Genomic DNA, 16,074 nt, shown 5'->3' with positions numbered 1-16,074 from the left:
TTAAACTTCATCTAAAAAATAGAGGAATAAAACTTTCAAAATTGAAGAAGAATTTTTAAAAGCTCAGAACAGCATAAAGTCTTTACAAACAAATTTGATTACTTGATCAGAAAGAGTTGTGGCTAAAATGTTTTTTAATTGCTTTTACAATGAGGAATTAAAGTGAGGGTTCAAGTGGGGGAAAGAACAAAGACTATCAGAATAGAACATTTCATCTTTTCTTTCTCTAGCTAGAGATACAAAGGCCAAAGTCAGCAGCAGAAAATTCCTGTGAACATTTACCTGACTTCCATACCTGCCACATCTGTTACTAAAGCAGAATTAATCACATACTTCCTGTTAGCCTATATCTTTACTCAACTGAATATAATGATACCAAAAGATGGACCTGCTATAATAAAACTATAAGTAGTGTCCCATTTTATGACAGAAAAGGAGAAAGCACTATGAAATCAGTTTCAAGATTAGCAGAAACACAAAAATTTTACAAACATAAAATATTTTATACATATATACACCTCGAGAGGAAAAAGATTAAAATCATATGCATCAAAATGTTAACAACGGTTGATCTTAACAAACATTTCACACACACAAAAAGAAAAAGGTGGAGGACTGAGAACAAATATACATTTTCTTAATGTAAAACATCATTTCATCATTAGGGAAATCAAAATTAGGATGAGATACCATCAGAATGGTAAAAATTAAAAAGACTGACAATAATAAGTCCTTACAAAAGTAAGGAACTTTCATACATTGCTAATGGGGATGCAGAATGACAGTTACTTTGGAAAAAGTTTCACAGTTCCTTACAAATTTAACACAGCTCTTATCATTAGACCCAGAAACTCCATTTATTCAAGAGAAATGAAAACTTATGTCAACATAAAGACCTATATTTAATTATTCACAGCAGCATTATTCACTGTAGTGGTGGTTACTTACTTCATACATTTGTCAAACACATTGAAATGTATACAATAAAAGGATAAATTTGATTGTATGTAAATTTTACCTAAAAAAAAACCCTAACTTCATTCAAAAGTCATTCACTCCCTGACCCTATGCAGACTTGTCTAAATACCTCTTAAACGTACTCCTGTAGCTCTCTTTTCAGGTATTTATCATCAGTTTACCAGTTCCTAAGAACCAGATTTATCTTATTCATCTCTGGATCACTGACACTAAGAACAATACCTGTCAGAAAGCAGATCACCAATCAATAAACCTAAGTGATTCTGGCTATTAACCTAATACAGCTTAGCGTCGCTTTCCTCTAAAAATCTGTAACTCTGTTATACCTGATCTTTAGTAGTATGTTGTTATATCTATTTCACAGGTGACTTTAAGTGTCTAATTGGCTTAGAAAAATGTTTTCCCTTTCTTTTGTTCTCTGCTATACCAACTTTGTAAGAGGATACATGAATGCTAACTCTCTGAAAGTAGGGTAAGTTAGACCTAAGTACATTTGGGTATTTTAAGAAGACAACCAACTAAGGAATGTATGAACTGAAAAACACGATGAAGGCCATCTTCTCTGGCCAAAACAAGACTTCGCCACAAGCCTATAGCTCTGCAATTCTAATGTTAAGAAGCACCACCCCATACAAAATGTAAACAAGTGCTTAGCATCATTGTGCATAGGGTCTATGCACAAAGAGCCAACTACAGCATGTAGGAAGACAGAGTACGTGCCCCAGTGCCTTTAGCCAGGCTAAAGGCAACAAGCATTTGGGACTAAAAGAATGACCCTAAGCCAAAGCCATTACTTCATGAGTTTTAATTAAGATCAGACCTAAAACAGAAGAAAAAAATATAAAGATAAAACAGAATTTGGAGCAGGTTAGAATTTAGTAAAGGATAATATTTATTGCATGCATTGTTCTGGTCTCTCTATCCAAGAACACAAAATAAACTATGGTGTGCAAAATAAGGGCAGTTTTTTTTTTTAACCTGAAAAATATATACAGAGAGAACTGTCTAAGAGAAACATACCAGATGGTATATACTGAATAAATATTAAGAAATATGAAAGATGTTTGCAGATATGACTAACATTTTAGCATTGCCTTTATCAGTAGTCACACAGGTATCACAAAATAGAAACGGCATTTATTCCAATGTGGGATGAGTGGTTACTAAGGACTACATATATACAGCAGTGTAGTACAGCAGAAAGAGAAAGAATTTTAAAGTCAACCAGGCCTCATATAAATTCCAGCTCCACCTATCAGTGTGATCTTGATCAGTTTCTTAAACTCTCTGAGGCTCAATTTTCCCATCAGGAAACTATGGGCAATAATATCAGCTTTCATAAGGTTGTCAAAAACATTAATTGCAGTTACTTATGTCTGGGAATGGCAAATAGGTTTCATTTCATATGCAATTCTGGCATATTGCTAGGTGCATTCTGGAACACCGTGTTAGAAAAGACTGCACAACTACTTCTGAGCTCAGATAGCTCAGTCAGCTACATCAGTCATGGGGAATGGGTAGCAGTAGATAAGCCAGGCATTTTTCATTCCTGTGTTCAACAAATAGTAGCTCCTCTTATTCTTGGAAAAATCCTGCTCTATTGGTCATAAGAGAGGTGTTTATTTTCAACTTATTTTTCAGATTCTAGGGGAAATATCCAGCAGGACAGAAGAAGCAGAGTTCTATAAGAAAGCATATTCTTTCCTACTGCCCACCCCACTCAAAATCCTCTTAAATTAGCAGCTTAAGGCAGTTCTTCACAAATGTTTTCAGTTATTTTTTAAACTTCTCAATGACTCAAATTTTTGTAATTAAGTAAACAATCATAAAAGGTTTATTAACGGGAAATATAGAATCTGACAATTCAACAAAAAAAAGCTAGATGGTTTCTTTGGAGAGGACAACTACTTGAAACTGACAGTCTAAAAATTACCTGCTGACCCAGGTATTTCAGCCCGTCCAAACAGACTTTCCATTCAATCAACAGCTGGTAGATGTCCTCCTTTCCACCCCATATCTTCACCACAAAACAAGACACAGATGTATCCAGACGGTCTGGAATTATTCCAAAATCAAGACTCCGCCATGTTGGATTCTGTTAATGGAAATGAAAACCTGCTTTAGGAAGACCCTAAATGTTTAGGTTATTTCAGTTAGGTTGTATATCATTTTTTTTAACCAAAAGAACTAATATATTACATTGCAAACTTAAGTGAAGAAGACATTCCAATTAATAGGAAGAGAGTGATACTGACTCTTTTCAATTTCTCTGCTTATTCATTATAGTCACTAGAAAGAGCATATATTCTAGTATCTAATTAACATGGCTTCCTATGGTAATTCATTTATTTATTCCACACAATAACAATAATTAAGAAACAACATATAAACAATGCCCTCAAAATACCTCCAACTTATTGCTGGATTTGAACGTCTCTTTAAATAATTACACAGTTTCATGAAAAGTCCAATATTCAAAAGATTACAAAGTGGCACAGGAGGGATTAATAAACTATGAAGGAACGGGGGGAAAGAGGGCACGCAGACCATGAAGCTTGGCTTTTACAGGACAAATAATATTTCACCAGGTTGAAACAGGGAATTCCCCAGCAAAATAAGGGCTCAGAGGTGTGAAATAGTACAGTGTGGTCAAGCAACTAAGGGAACTGCTAGAACACACAACACAAGAGTGGCCGGATGCAAAGCTGGAGAGATCAACAGGAGACTTCATGCTGAACAGGTAGTTTACTGTGTACAAGATGTGGGGACATTGAGAGGTTTTAAGCTTAAAAAAGACAAGGTCGACTTTATGCTCCGAAAGAAGTTTGTTTTCCATTCAGATAGTTGAAACATTCTCTGAAAAGGGAAAAAATTAAGGGACTTTAATATTATCAATAGACATGAACTACAATGCATCAATTACTTACTTTCAATTATTTCCCTACTTTTTAAAAATTCTTTTTTCAATTTTTATGTGGAGGATAATTGCTTTACAATATTGTGTTAGGTTTCTGCCACACATCAACATGAATCAGCCGGAGGTATGCACATGTCCCCTCCCTCTTGAGCCTCCCTCCCACCTCCCACACCAACCCACCCTGCTTTTGGTTATCACTGAGCACTGGGTTTGGGCTCCCTGCCTCATACAGCAAATTCCCACTACCTATTTTACACATGGCAGTGTTTCAGTGTTACTCTTTCAATTCATCCCTCCCTCTCTTTCCCCCACTGTGTCCACAAGTCTATTTTCTATGTCTGTGTCTCCACTGCTCTCCTGCAAATAGGTTCATCAGTACCATCTTTCTATATATATACACATTAATATAGGATATCTGCTTTTCTGATTTATTTCACTATGTGTAATAGGATCTAGGTTCATCCACCTCATTAGAATTAACTCGGATGTGTTCCTTTTTGTGACTGAGTAATATTCCACTGTATAGATGTATCACAACTTCCTTATCCATTCATCTGGTGATGGACATCTATGTTGCCTTCATGTCCTAGCTACTGGAAATAGTGCTGCAATGAACACTGGGGTAATGTGTCTTTTTAAAGAATCCACCTGCAATGCAGGAGATCCTGGTTCAATTCCTGGGTCGGGAATATACCCTAGCGAAAGGATACGCTACCCACTCCAGTATTCTTGGGCTTCCCTGGTGGCTCAGATGGTAAAGAATCCACCTGCAATGCAGGAGACCTGGGTTCAGTCCCTGGGTTGGGAAGATTCCCTGGAGGAGGGCATAGCAACCCACTCCAGTGTTCTTGCCTGGAGAATCCCCATGAACAGAGGAGCCTAGCGGGCTGCAGTACACAGGGTTGCAAACAGTTGGAGACAACTCAGCAACTAAGTGCACACAGCACAGGGTATATGACCAGCAGTGGGTCTGTTGGGTCATATAGTAGTTTTATTCCTAGTTTTTTTTTAAGGAATCTCCATACTGTTCTCTATAGTGGTTGTATCAATTTACTTTCCCACTAACAATACAAGAGGGTCCCCTTTGTCCACACCCCCTCCAGCATTTATTGTTTGTAGATTTTTTGATGATGGCCATTCTGACTGGCAGGAGATGATATCTCACTGTAGTTTTGATTTGCTATTTCCCCTACTTTAACTGTTAGGGCTCTCATTACTGAATATAACTCTAATTAATCTCATTAAATTATCAATTTTCATATTATATAAATCAGTAAATCAAAAAGCCCTCATATAAGGGTAACTAATCTTTGCTTTGTGACATTTTCCTGACCAAAGTGGGGAGGGGACAAGAGCAGTATTTTTGGTTTAGGGGATATACTGATGTATGTGTTTTTGTGAATTTAACTGCTGACATTTCAGGAGAGGGAACATGACTTCTAGTTTCATGGTGTTTATGTCTGATCTTTTTCACTTGTATGTATTTTGCTTGTAGATTTTTATTTTCTGATTTCCCTGTACTAAAATAAAAGCTCTGGTAGACAGGAACATTGCTCGATTTGTTTACCACAAGATCCCCAAAGTTTGAAAAGTACCTGGTATGTGCTCATTTGCTGAGTGAGTGAATGAATGCTTACTTAACCAAAATGGATGTCTGAGGACACCAAAAGATTATCAATAAATAGCATGATGATAACACAATAAGCTCGCTGTGCAGTTTTATATGGATTCCCTAGCACCCATGAATTTCAACCTAAGATCATTAAAACTCCATTCTAATATGACCCCCACCCCGTCTCTATCCCACCAAAATTGTTTTAGCAACCCTGCTAAATAGGGGTAGTGTGCTTAGTCGCTCAATGTGTCCAACTCTGTGATCCCATGGACTACAGCCCGTCAGGCTCCTCTGTGGGGATTCTCCAGGCAAGAATACTGGAGTGGGTTGCCATGCCCTCCTCCAGGGGATCTTCCCAACCCAGGGACTGAACCCAGGTCTCCTGCATTGCAGGCGGGGTCTTTACCATCTGAGCCACCAGGGAAGCCCAAGAATACTGGAGTGGGTAGCCTATCCCTTCTCCAGGAATCTTCCCGACCCAGGAATTGAACTGGGGTCTCCTTCATTGCAGGCAGATTCTTTACCAGCTGAGCTACCAGGGAAGCCCAAATAGGGGTAGAATTTCATTTAAATATGGAGATGAACATTAAGGTCTAGGAATAAGTAGGCAGACCTGTACTACAAAAATTGCTCAAAAAAATTCTTCACACTGAAGAAAAATGACACCAGACAGAAACTTGGCTCTCTAAGAAGGAATAAAAAGCACTGGCAATGGTAAAGAGTGAGTAAATATAAAAGGCTATCTATTTTTCTTATTTTATTTATATCATATATGACTGTTTAAAGTAAAAGTTACAACTGTATAAAGAGTTTTATAACATGTATAGATTCATATATACTAACGTAACAGCACAAATTAGAGAAGGCAGATGACTGGAACTATCCTGTTGCAAGGTTCTCCTGTTTACCTGAAGTAGTTAAAAGTACATACAGCAATCCTAAAGTAATGATTTAAAAAGTAATGCAAAGAAGTACAGCTGAAAAGACAAGGCAAGAATGTAAAACAATATGAAAAAATATATATTCTATGATGATTTCATTTATATGAAGTTCTAAAACAAGTAAAACAAATCTGTGGTGACAAATGATTTCCTCTTGTGGGGAAGATGGGTTTCTAGGCACAAGAGAACTTTCTGGAATGACAGGAAATATATATATCTTGACAACGTAGGTATGCACTTACCAAAACTCAGCAAACAAAATAGTTAAAATTTGTGCAATTCACTATATATGACTTTTACTTAAGGAAATAGACTCTGAACTCCAAAGTATAGGTTTGCTTCTTACAGTGGTAAGGATTAGTAACTCTGAGGACACTTTTTGTGAATTCTAAGCATGAGCAAAGATGTGGAGGTCAGTGGAAGCCAGGTTTTTCACTGTCAGAGAATGGAGTGACAAATGAATTGAGAGTTCAGCTGGACTGAAATTGGAGATATTGGTATGAATGCATGGTTTTTAAAAGACAGAGCAATAGATATATTGTGTGTGTGCATGTGAGTATGATTTCCTAGCTCAGTCCCTTAAGAAAGGCTAGAAGTAATGAGCACACTAGTAACAGTGAGCATGCTCAGATCTTGCTGTCTATTTAGCAGTCTCAAAAAAAGAGAACCAAGGGTTCCTTGGGGAGAAAACTGATTCCAGAGCTACAGCAGGAAGGGTACAACACGGGTCTGGAATATCTCAAGTCAGAATGTCAGGAAGTACTCAATGATGTGGACATATCAAAAGGACATAGGAATCAATTTACAGGGCTCTCATTAACCAAATGCAGGATAATGTAAGCATCAAAATAAATTATAGTAATAGATTATAACCCACTGAATAAAATAAGAATCTTTGAGTCCATAATGATACAGATTAATAATTAATTAAATGGGAGAGAAAGTTAAATTGCCAACTAATAAATAATAACAGGAAAGATGGAAATTAGAAAATCACCAATGGATGCTAAAACTGGTAAGCAAACAGTTGATAAGAAGCAGGATATATAAAAAGTCTCAAAGTTTCTCCCTAACAAATTACTTATTAATTATAAATGGAAAAATTATATCTTCTCAGTGGAGAAACCTGACAGGAATTCCCTTAATCAGGTGACAAATTGGGACAAGCCAGCAACAGGTGCCTCTTAAAGCAAAGCACTGAAAAGAAAGCAGCACTGCAGGCATAGTTCTCCCGCCAAAAATGCATAACCTGGATCCAATCATGAGGAAACATCAAGCAAACTGGAAGAGTCCACAAAATAATTGGTCTGTATGGTTTTAAGCTGAGGGACTGCTTCCAAACTGAGAAAGGAGTAGGTCAAGGTTGTATACTGTCACCTTGCTTATTCAATTTATATGCAGAGTACCTCATGCAAAATGCCAAACTAGATGAAGCACAAGCCAGAATCACCGTTGCAGGGAGAAATATCAATAACCTCAGATATGCAGACGACACCACCCTTATGGCAGAAAGCAAAGAGGAACTAAAGAGTCTCTCGATGAAAGTGAAAGAAGACTGTGAAAAGGCTGGCTTAAAGCTCAACATTCAAAAAACTAAGATTAAGATCACGGCATCTGGTCCTATCACTTCATGACAAATAGATGCGTAAACAATGGAAACCGTGAGAGACTTTATATTCTTGGGCTCCAAAATCACTGTGGATGGCGACTGCAGCCATGAAATTAAAAGACGCTTGCTCCTTGGAAGAAAAGCTATGACAAACCTAGACAACATGTTAAAAAGCAGAGATATTACTTTACCAACAAAGGTCCAATAATAGTCAAAGCTATAGTTTTTTTAGTAGTTGTGTATGGATCTGAGAGTTGGATCATAAAGAAAACTGAGCACCAAAGAACTGATGCTTTTGCACTTTTTTGTTGAAGAAGAATCCTGAGAGTCCCTTGGACTGCAAGGAGATTAAAATCAATCAATCCTAAAGGAAATCAGTCCTGAATATTCACCGGAAGGACTGATGGTGAAGCTGAAGCTCCAATACTTTGGCCACCTGATACACAGAACTGACTCATAGGAAAAGACCCAGATGGTGGAAAAGACTGAAGGCAGGAGCAGAAGGGGACGACAGAGGATGAGATGGTTGGGTGGACATCTAATTCAATGCACATGAGTTTGAGCAAGCTCCAGGAGTTGGTAATGGACAGGGAAGCCTGGCATGCTGCAGTCCATGGGGTCGCAAAGAGGCGGACACGACTGAGTGACTGAACTGACGGTTCTAAACGCTGAAGTCAGAACATCCCCAAAAAGGCTAAAGAACTGTCCAAACTGAAGAATAAAGCAACATGACAACTAAAGACAAAGTGATTCTAGATTGAGTCTTGGAGAGGTGACAACACCTGAATAAGGACTAGGAATTAATTGGTGGAAACCTAAATTGGTACAGCCACTTGGAAAACACTATGGAAGTAACTAAAAAAATTTACAACAGAACTACCATATGATCCAGTAATCCCTCTTCTGGGTAGATACTCAAAGGAAATGAAAGAGTCTTAGAGATAGAAGCACTCCCATGTTCACTGCAGCATTATTCACAATAGTCAAATACATGTACAACCCGAGTATCAATCAACAGATGAATAAATAATGAAAATGCAATGCATGCATGTGCGGAACATTATTCAGCCTTAAAAAGGAAATCTTGCCATTTGCAAAAGCATGGATGAACCTGAAGGATAGTATGATAAGTGAAATAAGTCAGAAACAGAAAGTAAAATACTGCATAATATCACTTACACGTGGACTCTAAAAGTCAAACTCATAAAAACGGGTGTATAATGGTGGCTGCCAGGGATTGAAGGTTGGGCAAAATGGGGAGATGTTAGCCAAAGGGTATAAGGGTGCAAAGTTTCAGGTTTGCAAGATGAAATCACCTTGGAAATCAAATGTACAACATGGTGACTAAAGTTAATAACACTATATTGTATACTTAAAATTTGCTAAGAGAGTACTAAGCATTCTCACTACCAAAAAAATAAAAACCAAAACACACACAGTTAACTATGGGAGGTAATAGATATATTAATCAGTTTGATTTTGGTCATTATTTTACTACATGTATATAGGTATATATATGTATAGATAATATATATATACCTGTATATATAGATATATCTATATAAGTGTATGTGTGTGTGTGTGTATATATATATATGTACAGATAAACCAAAATGTCATGTTGCATATCTTAATACACACAATTTTTGTCAACTATACCTGAGGGGTAGAGGATGAAGGATTGTGCTTAACTGCACTGTGTCAATGTTATACTTTCCTGATTTTAGTAATTTTAATGTAATTATATAAGATGTCCTTGTTTGTAGGAAATATACACTGAAGTATTTGATACCAGTAAACTCTTCTTTGAAGGTGAAAGTGAAGATGAAGTCGCTCAGTCGTGTCCAACTCTTTGTGACCCTGTGGACGGTAGCCCACCAGGCTCCTCTGTCCATAGGATTCTCCAGGCAAGAATTCTGGAATGGGTTGCCATTTCCTTCTTTGAAGGTAGTCAATTATTTAAGAAGCCAAAGTTATGCTTAGATAAATTTATTGAAAATATAGGCAATAAAGAAAGACAAAAATATTTTGAGTAAAACAGATGAGTTACTATGAAATAGCAAGATCAGATTTCACACATGACCCAAGGAATGAATGGAAGGCAACCATCCATTTTTGATAATGGCAAGCTAGATGGTCCTCCCTCTGAAACCAATTAAAAATGTTGGCTAAAATATAACCACCATCATCACTAAAGATTTTCCAAGCCAAAAAGGAAAGCTAGAACTCAAAGAAATAAATGTAAATCTAGAGGACATTTCCCTTAAAGGAATTTGCCAACGTATATAAACTTGAAGCGTTGGTTTGGGTAGTCTTAAAGGGAGACAAGAACATAATCCAAAGCCCAGACCCAGGTGTCACTCAGGTCTACGAGAAGTCCTCCACATTGAGCTCAAACAACAAAAGGGCTACATACTCACAAGCACGAGTGAAACCACAGAATACAGTAGAATTCAACAAACCAACTGCACAAAACTTGAGATAATCAAAAACAGGAAACGTGAAGAAAAGACTACTTAAACTATCAAATAGATAGTCTAAGAATAGATCTCATAAACATATTTTTTTAAAAAAATCCAAATTCTTGCACAGAATGTGTTTATTTTTAATTGACACTAACTGGCACTGTTTCTCCAGAGCAGGCACTTCATAAAAATATAAATTGAGGAAAAAGAATGTCAAGATGACCAATAAACACTAGAAAAGGTGATCAATTAGAATAATACATGAGGAAATGTAAATTAAAATCACAATATAATACCACTAGCCCACCAGAATGGCTCAAATTGTCAAAACAATAACAAGTTTGGGCAAGAATGTGGAGCAACTAAAAGCTTCACACTGCTGGTATGGATGTAACAGGTACAAGCGACTTTGGAAAGCTATCTGGCAGTACCTACTAAAGCTGAAAACACCTATGATTCAGCACTTAGTTCCACTCTTACGTAGATACCTAACAGGGACACATACTTGCCGAAGGACACGTACATACAGAATTAATAAATAATTTGTATGAATCTCACTAATATGCCAAGCGAAAGGGTATGGGCCATATAAAAGTTCAGTAGCAAGCAGGACTAATCTAGAAGTCAGGATAGTGGTGGTCTTTGGAAGGAAGTAGTAACTAGAGGGAGAACACAAAATAATGCTGTTGTTCTTGATCTGGTTACATGGCAATGGCACCCACTCCAGTACTCTTGCCTGGAAAAATCCCACAGACGGGGGAGCCTGGTAGGCTGCAGTCCATGGGGTTGCGAAGAGTTGGACACGACTGGGCGACTTCACTTTCACTTTTCACTTTCATGCAGTGGAGAAGGAAATGGCAACCCACTCCAGTGTTCTTGCCTGGAGAATCCCAGGGAGGGGGAGCCTGGTGGGCTGCCGTCTATGGGGTCACACAGAGTCGGACACGACTGAAGCGACTTAGCAGCAGCAGCAGCAAAAGCTCCCTGTGAAAAGTCACCAAGCTATTATCTATGCCCTTTACTGGAATGTGTGCTGTATCACAATACAAACTAATAAGACAAAAATTTTCAAAGGTTCAATAATGGAAAAAATACAGCATCTTCCATTCAATAATGGAAAAAATACCTGCTTGCTACTGAACTTTTATATGGCATATGCTCTTTTGCTTAGCATATTAGTGAGATTCATACAAATTATTTATCAATTCTGTATTTACGTGTCCTTTGGCAAGTATGTGTCTCTGTTTCTGTTAGGTATCTACATAAGAGTGAACTAGGTGCTGAATCATAGATGTTTTCAGCTTTAGTAGGTACTGCATCTTACAAGGAGGTACCTACAGAGATAAAAACAAAGCTATCTCTTCCTGATGTCATTTTGGGTCCTAAAGCCTGAAGACAGGAGTTGGAGGATTAACCACCTGAAAAGACAGCCATTTACTCCCCTATGTGTAAGGTCATCTCTCAACTAAACTCCATGTGCTCTGGAATATGAAATAGTGTAATTTCAAATTCTCAGCAGAAAAAGCATGAAATAAACACCCCTTTCCAAAATGGGGGGAAAAAAAAAAAGACCTCGTGAATGTATGGCCCTTAAATATGAAGGACCACATTTAAGGGGTGGGATGATGGGCACAAAGAATACTTTATTCCAAAACTAATTAAAAGTCTTTGGAAAAGACAGTAGTCTTTTGAAGTTGTTTCTGTGGCTGAATAGATGGCCTGAATCAACATTTTAAACCAAAAGAACATTAATATAGAACTACTGTCAATCTTCTCATTACAATGACCTTCCTTTATAATTTTATAGAATAGCTGCCAGGCAACAACCAATCATTTCTGAGCTGGTCCACTCAGATACAGATATGGTCTGCCACATATTAAAGACTCCACTGCCTAATAATGTCATTGTAAAGATCTAGATGATTTTCTACATTTAACCTATGCATATAAGCCCATGTCTAGATGGAACAAATCATTCAAGTACTAATATCATTTAGGGACCTATATCTTATTCACTGAAAGTACAGTGGCAGAATATTAGGATATTTATAGCTTTGAAAAATTCACCTCCAGGAGAATCTAAAATTATTATTTATTACCTGGGCAATTTCTCTAAAACACTGTCCAACTGATACTTATTTATTAAAGGAACACATATACAGAAAGGTTTCAAAACACAAACAAGATGTCACTATTTTATCACTCAAAAACAAATTACAGTCACAAGAAACACAACTAAGAATTCATAAAAGCTGTTCCAACTTCCCCAAAACATACAAGATAACTCTCAGGAATGGCATACTAAATTCATAAGCAGTAATTATTACCCAGCCCAAAACTCTCTCTCCTTTGTCTCATTCACCTTTATTCATCCCTCATGTCTCAACTTAGGAATCACTTATTGTAAGAGGCCTCTCCTGACCCCCCTCACCAAACTAAGATAAATGACATTCCTACATGTTCCCAAAGAAGCCTGTTCTTCCCTGGTCTTACAACTGCATGATGATGAAGTTTAACACAAAGTAGCATAAGATGGCTAAGCAAGAGGATCCAACTCCCTTCTCTCTCTCTCTCTCTCTAGCTCGCACGTGCTCTCTCTCTCTCTCTCTCTCACACACAAAAATGAAATGTTAACTCAGTTCAATTAGAACATACGCTTCTGTGACAACCCCTCAGGCCAGTAACTCATAAAAAATATTTCTATTGTCCAGTCAATTTTTTCCCAAAGATTTAAAAATATCTCAGGCACTCTCAATTCAAACAGAAGTTTTGGTTCTGATAACTCTGTCACATGCTTTCCCTAAAAGCACATGCTCTAGAACTTTGTTTATTCAATTATAAGGCCTATCACTGACCTCTGTTAGACCTCTAAGAGACATCTAACCAGCAGAAGGGAGTGTGATGTAAGGGGGGCAGCACAATGCTGTGAAAGAGACGGATTTCCAAACACACAGGAACTAGCTATCCTGCCACCATAAGATTTTTAATTTTCTTAATAAAAAAGAAAAACTTTTTCGTAAAAAATAAAATACGCAATAATTAACTTGATAATTATTAAAGATGGTGCACATGGGTTCACTGGGCTTCCCTGATAGCTTCAGTTGGTAGAGAATCCGCCTGCAATGCAGGAGACCCCGGTTCAATTCCTGGGTCAGGCAGATCCGCTGGTGAAGGGATAGGCTACCCATTCCAGTATTCTCAGACTTCCCTTGTGGCTCAGCTGGTAAAGAATCCGCCCGCGATGTGGAAGACCTGGCTTTGATCCTTGGGTTGGGAAGATCCCCTGGAGAAGGGAAAGGCTACCCACTCCAGTATTCTGGTCTGGAGAATTCCATGGACTGTATAGTCCATGGGGTCTCAAAGAGTTGGACAGGACTGAGTGACTTTCACTTTCATGTGGGTTCATTAACCAATTCGCCTCTACTTTTATGTATGTACAAAACCCAATTTAGAGAATTTAGTTACTTCCATTCTTACCACTTCAATTATTTTAGTTTTTAATTAACCAATGGCCCTTTAATAATGTTAAGAATATTAATTTCCCCCTGAACCAAAAATCAACAAATAACGAGTCTGGAGGGTATGGTTAGCTGAACCCTGAGATAAGAAAGCTGAATTATACATTCACTACTAACTGTTCAATGCTAAATATATCTGAGAAGAAATCAGGACTCTGACATATAACTTGGAGACACAGCTCCACCATCTAGCCTGTCAACAGTGGATTATTCTAGTTAATGCAATGGACGCTGGACTTCACTGTGCTAGGGACATTAGAAAATAGAAAAATGAATAAGCTGGGGGTCCTTGTTCACTAGCTGCCCTCATGTGTTACCTCTCAAAAACTCGTTCCCATGCCATCCACCCCTTGACTACTATCTGCTATCTCTCCAGGTCATTTCCTCTGCTGTCCTGATTCTTTCTCCCTGTCTCCGTCAAGCTTGTCAAAATCTCAAACCACTCACTCCACTCCGGCCACACTAACTTCTTAGCCATTCCTTGAAAACCTCAAGAACACGCCTTGTGGTTTCCTACTTCTTGGCCTGGAACAGTCTTCCCCTCTTAGATACAGCGTCGCTGTTGTTCAGTCACTAAATCGTCTCTGACTCTTCGCCACGCCATGAACTGCAGCACGCCCCCGTTCCCTGTCTACCACTATCTCCTGGAGTCTGCTCAAGTTCATGTTCATTGACTCGGTGATGCTATCTAACCATCTCATCCTCTGATACACGGCATGTTCCCTCATTTTTTTCAGCTATCTGCTCAAATGAGACCTTTCATGTGACTACCACAGAAATTCAGCCACTACCCCTGCCAGATACTTCACTACACTGCTTTATTTTACTCAATTATATTTATTGCATCTAACAAGTTCCAATTTACGGACTTCCCTGATGGCTCAGATGGTAAAGTGTCTGCCTACAACACAGGAGACTCGGGTTCAATCCCTGGGTCGGGAAGATCTCCTGGAGAAGGAAATGGCAACCCACTCCAGGACTCTTACCTGGAAAATCCCATGGACGGAGGAACCTGGTAGGGTACAATCCATGGGGTTGCAAAGAGTCGGAGATGACTGAGTGACTTCACAACACACAAACACATTCCAATTTATCATCAATTCTAACAAGTATTTTTCTTCCACTGTAAAATAAATTCTGACTTTCAGTTCAGTCACTCAGTCATGTCCGACTCTTTGTGACCCCATGAACTGCAGCACGCCAGGCCTCCCTGTCCAGCACCAACTCCTAGAGTTTACTCAAACTCACGTCCATTGAGTCAGTGATGCCATCCAACCAGCTCATCCTCTGTTGTTCCCTTCTCCTCCCGCCTTCAATCTTTCCCAGCATCAGGGTCTTTTCAAATGAGTCAGTTCTTCGCATTAGGTGGCCAAAGTATTGAAGTTTCAGCTTCAGCATCAGTCCTTCCAATGAACACCCAGGGCTGATCTCCTTTAGGATGGACTGGTTGGATCTCCTCACAGTCCCAGGGACTCTCAAGAGTCTTCTCCAGCACCACAGTTAAAAGCATCAATTCTTCGATGCTCAGCTTTCTTCAGTCCAACTCTCACATCCTTACATGACTACTGGTAAAACCATAGCTTTCACTAGACAGACCTTTGTTGGCTAAGTAATGTCTCTGCTTTTTAATAAGCTGTCTAGGTTGGTCATGATTTTTCTTCCAAGGAGCAAGCATCTTTTAATTTCATGGCTGCAGTCACTATCTGCAGTGATTTTGGAGTACAAAAAATAGTCTCTCACTGTTTCCACTGTTTCCCCATCTATTTGCCATGAAGTGATGGGACCAGATACCATGATCTTAATCTTCTGAATGTTGAGTTTTAAGCCAACTTTTTCATTCTTTTCTTCATTGTAAGATTTTTCTTTCATCTTCCATTGTAACATTTTTCTTCCATTGTAAGATAAATTCTGACTTTAGAAATGTTAAAATCAGTAAGGTCCAGTACTTGTTGACCACTAGATGGCAGTCTTCAGTTCAGTTCAGTTCAGTCGCTCAATCGTGTCTAACTCTTTTCGACCCCATGAATCGCA

At 38.4% G+C, this 16,074-nt stretch overlaps 1 protein-coding gene across 2 annotated transcripts in view; it reads right to left on the bottom strand.

Moving 5' to 3' along the window:
• Nucleotides 1-16,074, bottom strand: part of UVRAG (UV radiation resistance associated) — a 327,753-nt gene that overhangs the window by 266,201 nt on the left and 45,478 nt on the right. For both annotated transcript variants that reach the window (XM_069553156.1, XM_069553158.1), the window contains one exon: nucleotides 2,912-3,073. In XM_069553156.1, coding sequence (XP_069409257.1) covers nucleotides 2,912-3,073 — 162 coding nt within the window. The remainder of the gene's footprint in view (nucleotides 1-2,911; nucleotides 3,074-16,074) is intronic.

The sequence above is a fragment of the Ovis canadensis genome, chromosome 15 (assembly GCF_042477335.2).
Source record: "Ovis canadensis isolate MfBH-ARS-UI-01 breed Bighorn chromosome 15, ARS-UI_OviCan_v2, whole genome shotgun sequence".
Classification (NCBI taxonomy): Eukaryota; Metazoa; Chordata; class Mammalia; order Artiodactyla; family Bovidae; genus Ovis; species Ovis canadensis.
The sequence above is the reverse complement of the archived record's forward strand: the minus strand, read 5'-3'. Positions and strand labels throughout refer to the sequence as shown.